General features: G+C 49.2%; 1 protein-coding gene across 2 annotated transcripts in view; it reads left to right on the top strand.

The window, feature by feature from the left end:
* Positions 1–271: 271 nt before the first annotated feature.
* WWC1 (WW and C2 domain containing 1) overlaps positions 272–16,274 on the top strand; it is a 147,471-nt gene continuing 131,468 nt past the window's right edge. For both annotated transcript variants that reach the window (XM_069483879.1, XM_069483877.1), the window contains exon 1: positions 272–697. In XM_069483879.1, coding sequence (XP_069339980.1) covers positions 579–697 — 119 coding nt within the window. In that variant the 5' untranslated portion in view covers positions 272–578. The remainder of the gene's footprint in view (positions 698–16,274) is intronic.

The following is a 16,274-nucleotide window of genomic DNA, read 5'->3' as shown; positions in this document are numbered from 1 at the left end:
CCGCCCTCGTGCGCTGGGCGCGGGGAGGGGAGCCGGGAACCCAGGCTGCCGGCGCTCCGCCTCCCGTTTCCGGGGCAGCGCGGCTACCTGCACCGCCCGAGCCGCACCTGGCGGAGGCAGAAGTCGCAAACCCCGCGAGCGCAGAAGCGCGGAGCGGAGAGGAGGGACGGCGCCCGGCGCGGGGGAGGAGAAGGAGGCGGCGGCGGCAGGCGGCGGCGTGGAGGGCGCAGCGCGCCGCGCCGTGGAGGAGGGCAGGCGGCGGCAGCGCTCGGCTCGCTCTGCCCGGCCGGCTGGGCGCGCACCCGGGCCCGCACCGCGCCGCTGCGGGCGCACATGGCAGCGTGAGAGGCCGGCGGCGGGAGGAGCGGGCGGCGCCAGGCCGGGGCCGCAGGGCCGCATGGACAGCGGCGCCACCCCGGCCGGCCCCCACTAGGGCCCCCAATCCGCGGGCGCCACCCCCCCGCCCCCTGGATCATGGTGCCTCGGCGGCCGCCCGGACTGAAAGCGGCGGGCTGGAGCCGCTGAGCCCCCGCGGCGGCCGGGAGCTGCATGGGGGAGCGCGGGCCGCGCTCGGGAAGATGCCCCGGCCGGAGCTGCCCCTGCCGGAGGGCTGGGAGGAGGCGCGCGACTTCGACGGCAAGGTCTACTACATAGACCACACGAACCGCACCACCAGCTGGATCGACCCGCGGGACAGGTAAGACCCCGGGAACCCCTCTGCCCCTACACCCCGGCTTGGGCCCCCGCCTGCCCCTGGGGCCACCGGGCCGGGACTGGGTAGGGGGCGCGGGAGCTCAGCGCGCCTCTTGCCCTGTCTTCAGCGCCCCCACCCCCGCCACCTCCTGGAGCGCTGCTCCTGCCCCAGTGGGCTGCAGAGACGAGGGGACCACGGGTGAGCTGGCCCAGGCTGCCCCCAGCACCATCCCCAGAGGCAGGACTTAGGCCCCAGCCAGCACCTGCCCAGAGTTTTGACCTTAAGCTCTAGCCCCGCCCCCCGCCCCCTTTAGGAGGAGAGGTCGGGAGGGGGCTGGGGAGCGACCTGGCAGGGTGAAGCGCGTCTTCCCGGGGAGGCTTTCCCCAGCATGGGGGGAGGGGGAGGGGGAGGCGTCTGGCTTGGAGGGGGTGGTAGGGACCCAGGATTCCGTGGGAGACTCCTGGAAGGGCACTCAGCGGAGGGGAAGGCAGCTTGGGGTGTGTTTTTTGACAGGTGCCTCGGTAGCTCCCGAGAAGAGCCCGGGAGCAGCGTGGGGGTGGGGGGGTGGTCCTGGAGCGCGGGGGTGGGGAGGAAATGAAGGACGGGGAGGGCAGATGAGGGAGACGGGTTCTCCAGGAATCCTGCAGCAACTTGGAAGCTGTTAGGATGCAGATGCAGATGAGAGGCCTCCGGTAAAGCCCTGCCCCTCGCCTCTTTCTCCTCCCTTTCTTCTCTCTGGGGGCCGAGACTCCTCAGCCCTGCACCGGCGCGTCCTGACCTTGGTGGGCACCAGGCTGGCCGCAGCATGAGATGATTTTGCTGAGGCAGGTGGAGCCTGAGATGGCTCGGTGTGGCTCTTAGCTCTCCAGACTTTCTCCTGGCTTTGACTGCCTGGCATTTCTTTGCGCGCGCGCGCGCGCACACACACACACACACACACACACCCCCTCACCATGTTACCACCTGAGAGGGAACACCTCTCCACCCCCAGACCACTTTGTTGTTCTTTGTTGACACATCTGTGGTCAAAGTGGCTCAGGAATGTGGACTTTTCACCTGGTCTGTGACCTTGGGGGTCGCTTCCCTGTAAAGCAACCTGAGTGAAATTCTTGGACTCTTCATCTTGTGGGGTTGGGATGGGGGAGTCCCGGAAGTGTACAAGATGTGGGTTTAAAAAAAAAAAAAAAAAAGGCAGAAAGAAAATGAGAGTTGAGAGTCCCAGCAGGTTTTGTGAGCAGTTATGCTCCTTGGTTCATTCAATATTTCCCAGGTGCCTAGTCTGCTCAGCACCATGCTGAATGTCTCATTAATGTAATTGGGAAGAGAAATTTTTAATGCTAGGGAACGTCTCTTAGGCAAGCTGCTTTAACCTCTCAACCTCAGTTTCCGTATTTGTTAGACGCACGGTTTGCTTGGAAGGGAAGGAGTAATAGTGGGACTCCTTAAAAGTTAGAAGACACTTAGGAGATCAGAGTCCTACTCGCATTTTAAAACATAAGAGAAGATTTGAAGCCCCGAAGTGTGATTTGCTCAAGTATTTTGATATTTCTGCCACTCTGCATACACCAAGTTCTTTACAGGTCTGACCTCCAAACTTGTCATCCAGACACACTTCTCCCCCACTCCCCGGAGCTCTGTTACAGTGTTGGTGAACTTGGTAGCCCCTTTCCTTGTCCTCTCTTCAGAGCAACCACAAGTTCAAGCTTAGATGTCCTCCCCCAGTTTAGGTCCCTGTAGCTTACTGAGGCCGGTGTGCTGTTAGCGGTTGGATTGGATGTCATGTCGAAAGGCTAGGACAGCTCCCACCTGCACTGATAATCATGCATCTAGGGACTTCTCTAGGGCTCTGAGGGGATGATACCTAGATAGGAAGCCTCTCTCAAACAACAGTAATTGGAAGAGGGCAAGCGTGTAGCTTCTATAGAGAACTGACAACACACTCTCCCCAATTATAGTTTTATGTGGACCCCCTTCATGATTTTTTGCTATATCCACCTATTCCTTATTTAATGCTTGATTTTAGGTCAACTCACTTTTAAAATTTTTGTACTATTTTCAAAATGGGAAACTAGTTATATTTATTGATATAAACAGCAGATGTCCTTAAAAAATACAGCAAAGTGGGGGGAAACCCAGTGTCATAAATTAGCTAGTTACTGTGGCCAGCCTGAGGCCCCAGCCTTTGTTTTGCGGCAGAGTGGCAGGCAGTGGAGAGGCATCAGAAACACCCAGGCACTTGACTGAGCTCCTCACCTTCTTTACCTCGGAAGTCATTGGTTTTTAAGGCTTCATCTTTGAACCTCTGTGTTTTCCCACCTGCACTGGGCTGGCGTGGGGTCCCTGAACTTGGAGCCTTGAGGCTCTCAGTGCAACCCTTGGGGTCACTGCCAGCTTTGAACGTTTTGGAAAAGAGCTGAGCAAAGGACATTCGCTTGTGGTTCTCTGGAATTTCCCTCCAACACACACCATTAGGGATTTCAGCCTTTTAGTCCTGCCTGTGTGGCCTTGAGCAAATCACTTGACCTCTCTGAAGTTTGAGCGCTCCATGGATGAGAGATGAGGATTGGTTAGATGGTATCCAAGTACCTGTCAGCTCTCAGATACGATTTCAGGCCCTCTACCTCTCCTTATCCCTCCTGACTCCATGGGGGCAGAGGGGGAGATGGAGGTGGGCTGTAAGGAAGAGGAGGAAAACATTTAACAAAGCTAAAAACAACCAAACTTACTTTTGAGTGTTGTAGGGTGGGGTGATAACTGCCAAGGTAGTTACATTCCTGCCACTGGTTAATGCTGTGGAACAAAAAAATCATTAAAAAAAAAAACCTCCACTCCTTGAGTGTGTGTATGTTTGTGTGTTTGTGTTTGCCTTGGCTTTTTCCTTACCTGAATCATGGGGATGCCCGCCTATTCCCCTGAATTTAAAAGAAGTAAGCCAAATGGTCCTTCGGTTAGAAAAGTGATTTCTTAGCCACTGAGGACAAAATAGCGTCTCCGGTTACCAACCCTAAAGAATGTCTTGGCACATTCCTCCCTCTGGGGCTGAGCTATTTTGTGTGCTGTCCGGCCTGGAGCTGCTGGGGGTAGGGAATCCAGTTTTCAGCTTCCCCTTTCACCAGGGGGTTGGAAGAGCAGCCAAGCAGCCCGCCTTGCCAACCCTCTCCCCTTCTCACCCAGGGGAAGGCTGGGAGGCCGAAATTCCTGAGGATGGTTGTCCCAACAACCGGAGAGGGTCCAGTGGGCAGCTTGGGCCCTGCCCACTGGACTAAAGACTTCAGCGCTCCACAGGCTCTTCCTGGGTCAAGGCCAGCCTGGGAAGATGACGGGTCCTTTGGAATCAGGTGCTGTGGCTCAGGCCTGAACAGCCCTTGGAGCTGTGCTTCTTTTGCAGAATAACTCTGGGTGCTTCTGGAAGCTCCCAGCAAAGGGCCAGCGTCTTGTGCATTTAACTTCGTGGTATGCAAAAATAAATGTACCAATTGCTGTCTGAGGAAGAATGTATTATTGGGACTAACCCTCCCAGAGAAGGTTCCTGCAGCCTGATTCCTGTTTGTTCTGTGGACCTTCTTGTAGCAACTACCTGGGAATTCTGGGCAGTTTCTGGCTCTGTGTGATAAGTACTGGATGGAGGCCCACGGGGCTAGAGAGGCCATGATGAGAGGACCCAGCAAATTCTCTCATGATCAAGAAGATCTGCTAACCCTATTATTTCAGAAATAATTTGTATGGTAGGAAGTTGGGTCTACAGCAGTCAAAAGATCTCAACCTCCTTCAGGTCACAGACCTTTATGAGACTCTGATAGAGGTTCAGGACTCTTCCCAGAGAACGGTGTAAGCAAAGGTTGCTGCACATAATTTCAGGGGCCTCATGAACCCAAGGTTCATAACTCCTGCCATAGATTAGCTTGGAGACTGCTGGTCACCATCCATAGCCCTCCTGTTTAGGTAGCAGATAATGATTGAGCATTTACTATATTCAGGTGCTCTGCTGAAAGCTTTAGGTGGGTTACTTCTTCCAAGATCAGACAAGATTGGGCTATACGAATTACTTCTTTAAATCCTCCTGACAGCCCTGGGACTAGGTACCTGAATTACCCGAGGCTCAGGGAGGCCAAGTTCGGTGAAGCTCCTCAACTTTCATGGAGCTGCGATGTGAACACCAGGCAGGCTGACTGCAGAACCCATGTTTCTAACCACTGCCCCATTCAACTTCCTGCTGAATTAGTTGCAGACTCAAGACCTCTGCTCCACTGCCTAAGGAATTTGACTTTGGGATATGGCGCTGGGACAGACGTGATTTCCCTTACTTGTAACTATTTTGGTGTGGCCAGGTCATGGGCAACCAGAGGGCAAGTGTGGATACTGGAATCTTGGATCTGTCTCTTGCTACCTGAGTGACCCTGGGAAGTGACATATTCTCTTTGAACCTTGGTTTTGTCTTCTAATGGATGGGGAAATGCATATAAATCATCGGGGATAGTTATGAGCATTAAATAAGTGAAAACGGGTAGGGCAGCTGGCATGGTCTGACACACAGGGGGCCCTTAGGAATGCCAGTTCTTTTAACTTTTATTAGAAAGGACCTGTGAAACACCTGTGTCGAGTGGCAGCTACAACTCCATCCAGCTTTGAAGCTGGAATGGACCTTTTTGGTCATGAAATCCAAGGCTCTCATATCGCCAATGAAATGGAGGTGCAGAGACAAGTGACTGGACAAGGTCACACAGCAAGTAAATGCCAATCTTGAGTCTAGTAAAGATCTTCTTTCCTCTTATGTAAACTGTTCCCTAAAATTCAGATCCAGGTTCTCCTGATCAATGGTAGTAATTCGGGTATGTTTTAGGCTTGTGGCTGAGTTATTATTCGTAATCCTTTTTGACTGTGTAGACCAGCAAGTTTTATTTGTGGCGTCACAATCATTTGTGGATCATGTCATAGGAATTTGCTATATGTTGGATGATTAAAGTAGCAGTGATTGTAAGTGAATTACTATTTATAATCACTTAAAATGGATTTAGGGTTATTGTCAGACTAATGTCACTTTCCACCAATTTGTATTCCAACACACTTTCTTAAGTGGGAGTTATAACTGGCCTGCCAGAGAATTTATCCAAAGCCTCTATTGTCCATGATTTTTCTCTGAATGATCCACTAATACCTATGATCTATAATGCTAATATCTATATACAAGTTCTTAGAGGGCTTGTCCAAGGCTTGAGTTTGAGATCCACACATTCCATGGGAATCTATCATGTATGGGAGCATCCTGCGTCACTTATTAAGCAAGAAATGAGGTTTAAAAGCACTAGTAAAGATAACAGGAAGAAATAAGAGATTTGGGAACCCACAAATGAATCAAAGAATAAAAAAGGCTAACATCTATTGAATGTTTACTCTCTTCTGTTCCCTGGGCTAAGCATTTTATGTTATGATCTCATTTCATCCTTTCAACAACTATGGGGGGTAAGTCCATCTTCGGATGAGGAAATTAAGAAAGGTAAAGGAACTGGTCTGGCTCTGCCCTGGCTTACTAATCCATTTCAGGGCCCCAGAGAACCCTATTGACAGTTGGGCTTGAGAGTTAACATTTCCTTTTTTTTAGACAGAGTCTCGCTCTGTTGCCCAGGCTAGAGTGCCGTGGTGTCATCCTAGCTCACAGCAACCTCAAACTCGTGGGTTCAAGCAATCCTTCTGCCTCAGCCTCCTGAGTAGCTGGGACTACAGGCATGTGCCACCATGCCTGGCTAATTTTTTTCTGTGTATATTTTTAGCTGTCCAGAACATTTCTTTCTATTTTTAGTAGAGATGGGGTCTCGCTCTTGCTCAGGCTGGTCTCAAACTCCTGACCTCGAGCGATCCTCCTGCCTTGGCCTCCCAGAGTGCTAGGATTACAGACATGAGCCACCGCGCCCGGCCGAGAGTTAACATTTCTTTTTGCAATGGGCGAACCTAATGTGGATCTCAGGGAGAGATGTTACTAAGGAGCCCTAACTGGAGAAGCCCGTGAGATCCTCGTGGCAGGAGACTGTTTGGCATAAACTCTACCTTCTGTGAGCAGCCGACTAACCTGAGCTCTGGGGACAAGAGAATAGAGATGGAGGCAAAGGAACTCTGAAGGATGCAGTGTGTGTAAGGGAGTTCACAGTCCTTCCCAAGTCGCTTGGGTAAGTGCTCCCAACAGCCAGGGAGTGAGAAGCCAGGGCAGCTACTCTCTGTCACCGTGCCTCCCCCTTCCCGGGAGAGGGCTTAGCCAGACTGACCTGATTTTCCAATTCCCTGGGGTCCCAGGTAGCTGTGAAAGCAACACTGCCCTTTTGAAGGGAAGAGAATCAGGTTGCCTTAGTTACCGGGAAGGTTGGCACGCCAAGTTCAGGTGCAGGTAAGGAGAGACAGGGCTAGAATAAGTGAGAGTTGGAGGTGACCACCATGTTGCCGCAGAGCTCCCTGGATGGAAGAAGCCTTGATCAGGTTCTGGTGGCATTTACACGGGGTGCCAACCTCTTGGCAGGTGGCTGTCCGTCCTGCGTATCAAGAGCTCTTTGCAGCCACATCTAGCTCTAGGTGGTGAGGATCTGCAGCCTCCAGCTCAGCGAGAGGCCCTGGATAAGAGGGATCCACTTCACTTGGAGAAGTGGCTCAGTGACATCTCTGTCACCAGCTCCTCACTATTTGTGAGGAAAGCACTCCCACTTGGACAGGGCTGAGGGCTGGATCTGGGCTGCGTCCGTGTGAAAAACTCTCGCCATGCCTCTCCCAGCACGGAGAGGGCAGCCGCCTGCACACCGTTAGGCAGAACAGCAAAAGGCTCTGGTTCCTGTGGCTGCCAAACCTCTCAGCTGCCTCGAATCCCTGTTTCAGAGTCAGATAAAGGAAGAAAAAAGCAAGAAACTGGATACAGCAGCATTTTGTTATTAAACCACCATCAAGCGGGCTGTGTAACCTCTAGCTCCTAAGCAGAAAACTTCTCACCAAAGTAGTGGGGGTAGGGGGCAGGCATTAACTGTCGTCGTGTAGGGAGAACGTCCCATAAAGATGCTGGACAGAGATGAGGGGGTGAACTGGAGAGTGGGGGAGGAGGGGAAGAAAAAGGGACAAGGGTGGTGGGTCACATGCCACCCCCCAATCACCACCTCAATGCTTCTACCCATGACATCTTGCTGTTAGGAAGAAATGGGATCTTTCAGTTTCAAATGTCTGCCAAAGAAAAGGGAAGGAGGCTTAGGTTCTTGCTCAATGGTCAGCCAGAAAAAAAAAAAAAATGAAGCTGCATCAAGATTAGGGACACCTTTGTTGGCTTTTTTTTCCTTCTCTTGCTCCATTCATCACTCTCTGGCAGTGAGGACACCAGGCCAACAGCAGCTGCTGACTTTCCCCAGTCGGCTGCCTGCTGTTGCCCGGGCCTGTTTTGGGGGCGGCCCCCACGCTGCCTTCCTCCCCGCCCAGTGGCGGTTCCTTGTTCCATTAGTCACTGGGCAGCCCCTGGGACCCACTGACGGGTAACGGGCTTGGAGGGATAAAATGTCAAGATACGAGCATCAGGTGGCTGCTAGGATGAGACGACTCTGGGACAGCCTTTGGATCCCGCATCTGTCGCGGCTGTTCTTAGATAGTTGGGGCCCTGAGCATTTCCCTGTGTATTCCAGGAATTTCTTACAAGTCCATTGTCTGTCTTTGCATCACTAACAGCAATCACTGGCACCTGGAGAAAATGATGGTAAATAATCATGGTGACTTTTAATGGTTTTTTAGCCAGTGACTGCCATGTGCTAAGTACTGTTGCTCGTCCGTAATTTTTCTGGCATTTTGCAAATGGGGAAACAGGCTGAGAGAAGCGACAAACTCAAGGTCACACAGGTAGAAAGGGGTAGAGTTGGAATCTGAATCTAGATCTGATTTCAAAGCCTTGCTCCTGTCACCACCGTAGTCTCTTTCAGTGAGTTTGGAGAGAGGAGGAAAGGAGGCGGGGGGGGGGGGGGGGAAGCCAAAAGGAAAGAGAACTTTTAACTACAGAGAAAAAAAATCAGAAACACCTATCCGGTGTATGTACCTTATACACTCGGAGAAAAAAGTGTGTGTGGTTCCAGCCAAACATTGGTTTGACACATCACACCATTCCCTGCAGTAGATAAGACCTTCATGACGATCATCAGAGGACACTGAGTCAAGTCTGGCCCTGTCTCTTACAAATAGTAAGTGACCTTGAACCAGTTCTTTCTCCTCAGCTGTAAAACAAGGATGAGTGTAGGACCGACCTACTCCGAAGGTTGTGGTTAGGACGAGATGACTCCGGACATGGCGCGTCTTAGCAACATGCCCAGTGCATATCATGCTTTCAAATGGGAGCTCTTGCTAGTAAGGCTAACTTACCCTCCTCTACGCAGGCAGAGGAACTAAAACCCTTGTTTCTTCCTTGCCAACTCAAGTCTCTTCCTGATGGGCCATGGCTCACCTGAGCCACGTTGATATTAGAGCTTGCAAACCACCTTGGCAGCACTCATTACATAAATCAATAAACTCCCCCCGCCTTATCGGAGGCAAGCCCTTCTTTGGAATTTCTAGAGTGAAGCAGTGACTCTTGCCAGCTCAGGGCTGTGTGTGAATCAGGGTTAATGAATTGCAGTTGTCATGGCAGAGCTAAAAGAGCTGAGGCAGGAACCGGAGGTCTCTGGAATTCATTTGTAACTGCTTTGACACCATGTCCCTTCACTCGGTCTTCCCTTTTGCACGGCTGGAGAGCTGTTTGAGGACCTGCTGAGTTGAGCATGGTGGTGGTGCAGAAGGGCATTGGTATTTATCACGTCCCACCCAGCCAGGGGTTGCCGGTTCACTTAGCAGGTATTTATGGAGTGGCTCCTGTACTCCGTTGTGCACCAAAGAGCAAAGTCCCTGCTGCAGTGGGGTGTACATATGGGTGATGGAGACTGGCAAATAGTTAAACAGATAAATTGCATTATGACCAGGGTCTTGGTGTTCTCTGGAATTCTCTTACCCATCTTAGGAAGATGGGGGACAGATTTGTCTATGACACCTGTTGACAATGGTGGTGTGAACCTAGATTTGGAGCTGGGAGACCTTTGTGTCATGAAGAGGTTGCTGTGATGAGCTGGGTTCAGTGCTGGGAATACAACGGTGAAAACAACAGTCTCCAAGTCAGACTTTCCTACAGATTAGTGAGAGACACAGCTAGTCATCACACTGCTGATATAGTAGACGTACCAGGCCCTTGGAGCCTCGGTTTCCTTCCTCTCCTGTTTCATCTGGATACATTTATTCATGCAACAAATACTTCCCGGATGGCATGCCTCTAATGCCCCAGGCATTGTTCTGGCACAGGGGATTCCACAGTGATTAATCCAACGAAAATTAATCAACAAAAATCCTTGTCCTCATAGGGCTTGCATTCAACAGGAGCGGCTGTCAAACTTGAGGAAGCACCAGAACCTGGAGGGCTTGTTAAACATCTGGAGTCTGAGTCAGTGAATCCAGGGGTGGCCTGAGAATGTGCATTTCCAACAGGTCCCCAGGTGATGCTGCTGGTCTGTGCCCGCCACTTTCAAAACCAGCTGATATACTGACTCACTGAATCCTCACAATAGTGTGGGAGGGGGTACTATATTGTCCCTGTTTTACAGGTGAGGAAACTGAAGACAGGTGAGGTAACTTGGTCTTCCCTATGCTAAGAGGGCTAAAGGAAACGGTCCCGTGCATAAACACCGTTGCTAGGAACCTATCATTGTTCTGTTCTTTTGCTGACCAAAGCCTAAGTGGTAGCAAAATCCTATAGGGTTTTTCTTTTTTTCCCTAAGAAATAAAGCACAGGGAAGCAGGTGGTGTGAGGGGATTCCAGAAGCCAGAAGGGACTTTCCTTTAATTAGAATGTATTGATAGAATTTATATGTCCATGGCCATGGCAGGAGTAGAGGAAATAACCCTGTTTCTCAATGGAACTGAGCCAGGACACCCTCCCTGAGCTGCCCTATACCCCTGGGAACTTTCTCGACTTCAGCTCTAGGAAGTGCAGGGAGGGAGGCATGGGGAAGGGCAAATCCTTCCTCTCCTGGAATCCTCGCAACCACTCTCAAAGGGAGCCCTTATCCATGGCTGTTCCCCTTGACCACTACTTGAATGTTACATACTTTTGTCACTTGCTAGTTCTGTGACCTTGGTCAAGTTACTGAAGCCCTCCCAAGCCTCCATTTCTTCATTTGCAAAATGAGAATAAATTAGAATCTACCTCCTGGGGTTAGTGAGAATCACATTAGAGGTCTCATTGTATTCAAGTTCCACTGACCTGGCAGTTCTAACTGCAGCAGTTACACCCTCCCTAGTACATTTTATAGCTTTCTCTATAGTTACATAGTTAGCTCAGTTCATAGATTTTGAGGACCAGATTTTTTGGACATAAACCACTGTCTTCTTGTTTCTCTATGAGAAAAATGTTTCTTAGAAAAACTGGTCATGCCTTAGAAGATAGACTTCTTCCCAGTGGACAATTACTTTTGCTAGCCAGGAATATTAAGAGGTCTCTTTATAGCTCAAGGAGTTTCAAAACCAGCTTAAGTGGTTTATTTCTATTGCTAGCATGAAACAAACATTGCCAACAGCCAATGGAAGACCCTGGGTTTTTACTGGTCACCAGGCCCTCCACGGTTTGTGCCCTGGTACAATGGTTTTTAAAATGTGGTTCCAGACCAGTATATCAGCCACACCTGAGAACCTGTTAGAAACACAGATTCTCATGTCCCACGTCAGACCTACTGAGTCAGAAAGTCAGGGGGTGGAGCCCAGCAATCTGTGTTTTAATAAGCCTTCCAGGTGACGCTGCTGCCCATGCATGTCTGTGAACTGCTGGCCAAGTGTTTGTAGCAAGAATGACCTGAGCTATTTCGTTCGTGGTTGGATAGCAGAAACCGGCCAAGATTGAAGAACCTTCTGAGCACAGGTATATGTAGCCAGCTGAAATGGTCTTCATTGGCTTATGAGCATTTCGATATTATTGCCAAATCCTTATTGGCCACACTGAACCTCCGCACTCCCTTCTCTTGGCCCCCACCATTGCTTGCCATCCTTCTGGCATCGAAATTCAGCTCACAAATGAAGTTTAGAAATGCCCCCCCCCCCCCCCCGCCTCTGGCCTAGGCTCCACAGCACCTTACGCTGCAGAAGAGCAGCTCAGCTTCTCCATTCTGGGTTAGTGGGTAGCTCGGAGGCCGGCATGAAGCGGAAGCACACAGCCAGGATGGAGTGCTCCCCAGTCAGGAGTTTTCGATTCTGTTTCTGGCCTTTCCTCTTACTTAGCAAGTCACTTACCCTTCCTGAGCCCTGGTCTCTAGTGCTCTGCAGTGGGGGAACAAGGACCCTTGATCTCCTTTCTCCAACAGAGAATGAGAAGGCATCTTTGGAGCTGGAGGAACAATAGGAACAGCTAGAGGCTCCCAACTTCTGCTACATGTTGGAAGTATCAGATCACCGGAGAGGTGTGCTAAAAATGCTCGAGCCCACCCCCAGAGATGCTGGCTTAATTGGTCTGGGTTATGGCCTGGGCCATAGACAGTCTCCAGTTGATTCTAGGTTACAGCCAGATTGGAGAACCACAGCTGTAGGTAAACATCTGCCTTCCTCACAGGCACTTATAGAGTTGAAAGTGAGATTAAGTGAAAATACTTTGCAAAGGGCACAAGTGCCATCGGAATGTCAGATTTCATTTTAAAACTTAGCATTTATACAATTCTACTTGGAAAAATTGAGATGATTCAGGAAGTATTAAAAAAGCAGTTGCAGGAGGTGGAAAAGTAGATATTTGGGGGAATGTCAGGTACCTTGATGTTTGGCAATTGACCCTTTTCTCTACCTGTCTTCTTTTTTCTTTCCTAATGGGTTAAAAATCAGAGATTTGAGCTTTTTTTCCCCCTTAATGTGAAAATCTTCAACTCCCATTGCAGCACTAATGCATTTAGATAAATTAGCCTAAGTTATTTTAGAGTTGTAAGCCTGAGGGCTGGGCTTCCCTTTCATCTGCTGAACCTGGTTTGGATTTCATGCACATACCTGCATCACTGAGTCGCCAAGAAAGTGGGACCATATAGATCACAGCTGGTGGACAGGAACTAGTAGTAATAGCAAACATTTATTAAGACTGTAGATTGTGCCAAGCTCTGAGCTGTGTGCTTTGAATGCAACATCAGTTTCATTCTCATAACTTTATGAGGTAAGAGCTGTTATCTCCATTCTGCAGAAGGGAAACTGAGGCTTAGGAGATCGAAAACTTGCCTACCATGGCAGAGCTACTAAGTGGAAGAACTGGCGTGCAGAGCCCCGTCTGCCCCTGCAGATGTTCTTGGCCATCCCACAGATCAGGCCAGGCCGTCAAAGAAAGCGACACTGAATCCGTCCTGGGCATTTAGACTAGAGCCCCTTTCACTCCTCTGGTTCCTTCAGCGGCACCTTCTCCCCATTGTTTCGAGTCCGTCTGGAGAACCAGGCCTTTGCTTGCTCTATTGGTCTAGCAGATGTCCCCCTGTAAGTGAGCAAGGTGAGTGAGCACTTTTTCTGAGTACATTTGCTTTTTCAGAGTCTCTCCAGGAAATGATTTCCTTGACCAAATGCTCCTGTCTGGGGTGTCGATCAACATCTTTGCTTCTCCCTTCCTGTGGGCTGTGTTCTAGGGGAGCTCCATCTTGTTACTTTGGTTTGAAAGCCTTAGCGAGAACCAGGTTCCCCTGGGGCTCTTTGGTGCCTGAACTTGGGCTTGGTCTTCGGCATTCTTGCTGGTCCAATGTGTGTGTTGGGTTCATAAGAAGGCAAGTGGGTCCTCTCGGGCTGAGCTTTGCTGAGCAGGAAGAGGCTCTAGCCATGCATGGATTACTTTTCACTTCTAATTTGTTTGTTTATTTAGTAAGTAAGTAAAGTTGGGGTCCTGGGGTGTGATTCCACTCGCTCCACCAGGCACCCAGCCTTACCTTCTACTTCTGCCGCATGTTGGGTAGAATTGAAACCAAAGGGTGTCATTACCTTTGTGTGTTTGGTTCCTGCTGGGAACTGCGCTAAGAAAAGGTACAGCAGTGAACAGAGACTTACACTGTCTCACGTGGAGCTTACAGACAAATAATAAAAAACATTAGAAAAATAATTACAGATTAGGAAAATAAAGAGGGGACTGGATTAGGAAATAACAGGCCTTATAAGTGACTTCAAAGGTTAAAGGATAAAGTTACGCAGTTCTGTAGTCAGAAAAACTTTTGCTTTTAGCTTTAAATAAGATACATCTATAGTGATCATCTCTCTGCCTCTTCGACTGTCTTTTCATAATTCCAGGCAGGGGTTTGTGGCACTATATTGGCAACAAGCAGTGTTTTTTCTTGACTTTGGCCGAGGGGCTCTTTTTTTTTCCCCCTGAGGCAGTGGGCTCTCTTGACCACATGCATCTGAACCTCTAAAGAGGGTGACTCAACTGCAGATCCTGGATGTGGAACCAGACTCCACATTTGTAAAAAGAACCCCCAAGGGAGTTTGATGGAATCTTAGGTTTGGGAACCATTGATCAAGGGAATGGATTTGTTGTCCCAAATTGCAAATCATTCTAGAGACTCAACTAGAGTCCCTTCAGCCTCTGCCACAACCTGGTCTAATTCTGGGTCCTCGTATCAAAAAATCTCTCCCCTCGGATTTCATGGACCGGTCTCCAGCACGCTCAGGTGTTCCCTCTCCAAGAATAAGTCTTAATCTGTATGCCCCTTCACCTGAAGGACATAGAAGAGTTCCATGCCCACCGCCTCCACCCTTCATTCATGCCTCATACCTTCCCTCCCTCCTTCTCCCATCCCAGCCTCAGAGGAAAGTTCCCGAAGTGTCACCCGGAGCCACACAGTGGTGTCTTCCTTGGCCTCCCTGTAGCGTCTGGCAGTGTTGGCAGCCCTCTTCCATTATGGTGTCCATTCTTATCCAGGGAAGGGGAAGGCACTTCGCATTCTTCTCCCTCTTTGCTCTTCCCCAGTAGTGTCCCATGTCCCCAAGCCTTCAATCACCACCTCTGCCGTGAAGCCTCAGGCGCCGTTTCCAGGTACCTGCTGGACATCACTTCTGTGTCTAGGCAAGCACTGCAAACAACAGCAGGTTGAAAACTGGATCCAGTTCTAGTCTCAAACACCTTTGTCTCTTGCCTTTTTTTGCCATTACCACAAGAAAGTGCCTCTGTAAGGACCATGACATATGCGTGATTCACAGTCTTAAGGTCTGGCAGGTACATAGTGAAATGTAGGTCTTCCTCCCACCTGGTCCCCGCCTACCCATCCCCTCCCCATCTCCCCATAGTCAGCCCCTGTTTCCAGAAACATCCCTCTCAGTTCTTCCTTCCCCCATCTAACTGCCAAGTTCTGCTGCCCTTTCTTTTGTGGCCTCTGACACCTCATTGCTTTCCTGTGTATTCCTACAGAGGCTTAGTGGAAAACAGAGACCAAATGACAGGCCTTTCCCTCTGTTGGCCAACTTATGGTCTGATTTGGGACCAGTCTCACGTAACCCAGCGCTGACCACCCCTCTCCTCTCACCCTTCAGAGAGTAACTCCCCCGGGTGCCGAGGGACACCCTTCTGAGCTTCTCAAAGCTGGTCCCACTCGCATTTTCTAAGTCTCTCATTCTTTCCTCACTTTCTTCATCTATAGGATGGGGATAATAGTGTTTACGTCATACTATTTTTAAGTGTTTAAAAAAGACCTTTCCCATGCATATTTTTTAATTTTGGTATAACTTTAAACTTGCAGGAAAGTTGCAAGAGTAGTACAAAAAGTTCCCATATACCCTATATCCAGAATTACCAATTTTTTTAAATCACTCTTGACTTTTTAATTTTAATTGATATATAATAGTTCATCAAACTGATATAACATGACATTCACACAAAGAATCTTCTCATGTTAAAAATTTAACTTGTTGGCCGGGCGCAGTGGCTCACGCCTGTAATCCTAGCACTCTGGGAGGCCGAGGCGGGTGGATCAGTCAAGGTCAGGAGTTCGAGACCAGCCTGAGCAAGAGCGAGACCCCGTCTCTACTAAAAATAGAAAGAAATTATCTGGCCAACTAAAATATATATAGAAAAAATTAGCCAGGCATGGTGGCGCATGCCTGTAGTCCCAGCTACCCAGGAGGCTGAGGCAGTAGGATCGCCTGAGCCCAGGAGTTTGAGGTTGCTGTGAGCTAGGCTGATGCCACGGCACTCACTCTAGCCTGGGCAACAAAGTGAGACTCTGTCTCAAAAAAAAAAAATAAATAAAAAATATTTAACTTGTTTGCCAATATTTTGCTATTATGAAAACACAGTGATGAATATCTTTGCACAAGACTTCTTGTGCAGTCTCTGGTTAATGCTTTGGATAATATAGAAAGAAAATGATAAGCTGAAGTGTATGCACATTTAGATTTTTATATATACCACCAGATTATATTTTAGAATATTTTTATCAGTTTATTACCAATTTTTATGTATTACCCATTTACTTTATATTCTTATTCTATGTCTGAATATATTTAATAAATATAATATATATAAACCATTTAAGGTGTATATATATGTATATATGCCATTTAT

Source organism: Eulemur rufifrons, chromosome 10, assembly GCF_041146395.1.
Source record: "Eulemur rufifrons isolate Redbay chromosome 10, OSU_ERuf_1, whole genome shotgun sequence".
Taxonomy (NCBI): Eukaryota; Metazoa; Chordata; class Mammalia; order Primates; family Lemuridae; genus Eulemur; species Eulemur rufifrons.
The sequence above is the reverse complement of the archived record's forward strand: the minus strand, read 5'-3'. Positions and strand labels throughout refer to the sequence as shown.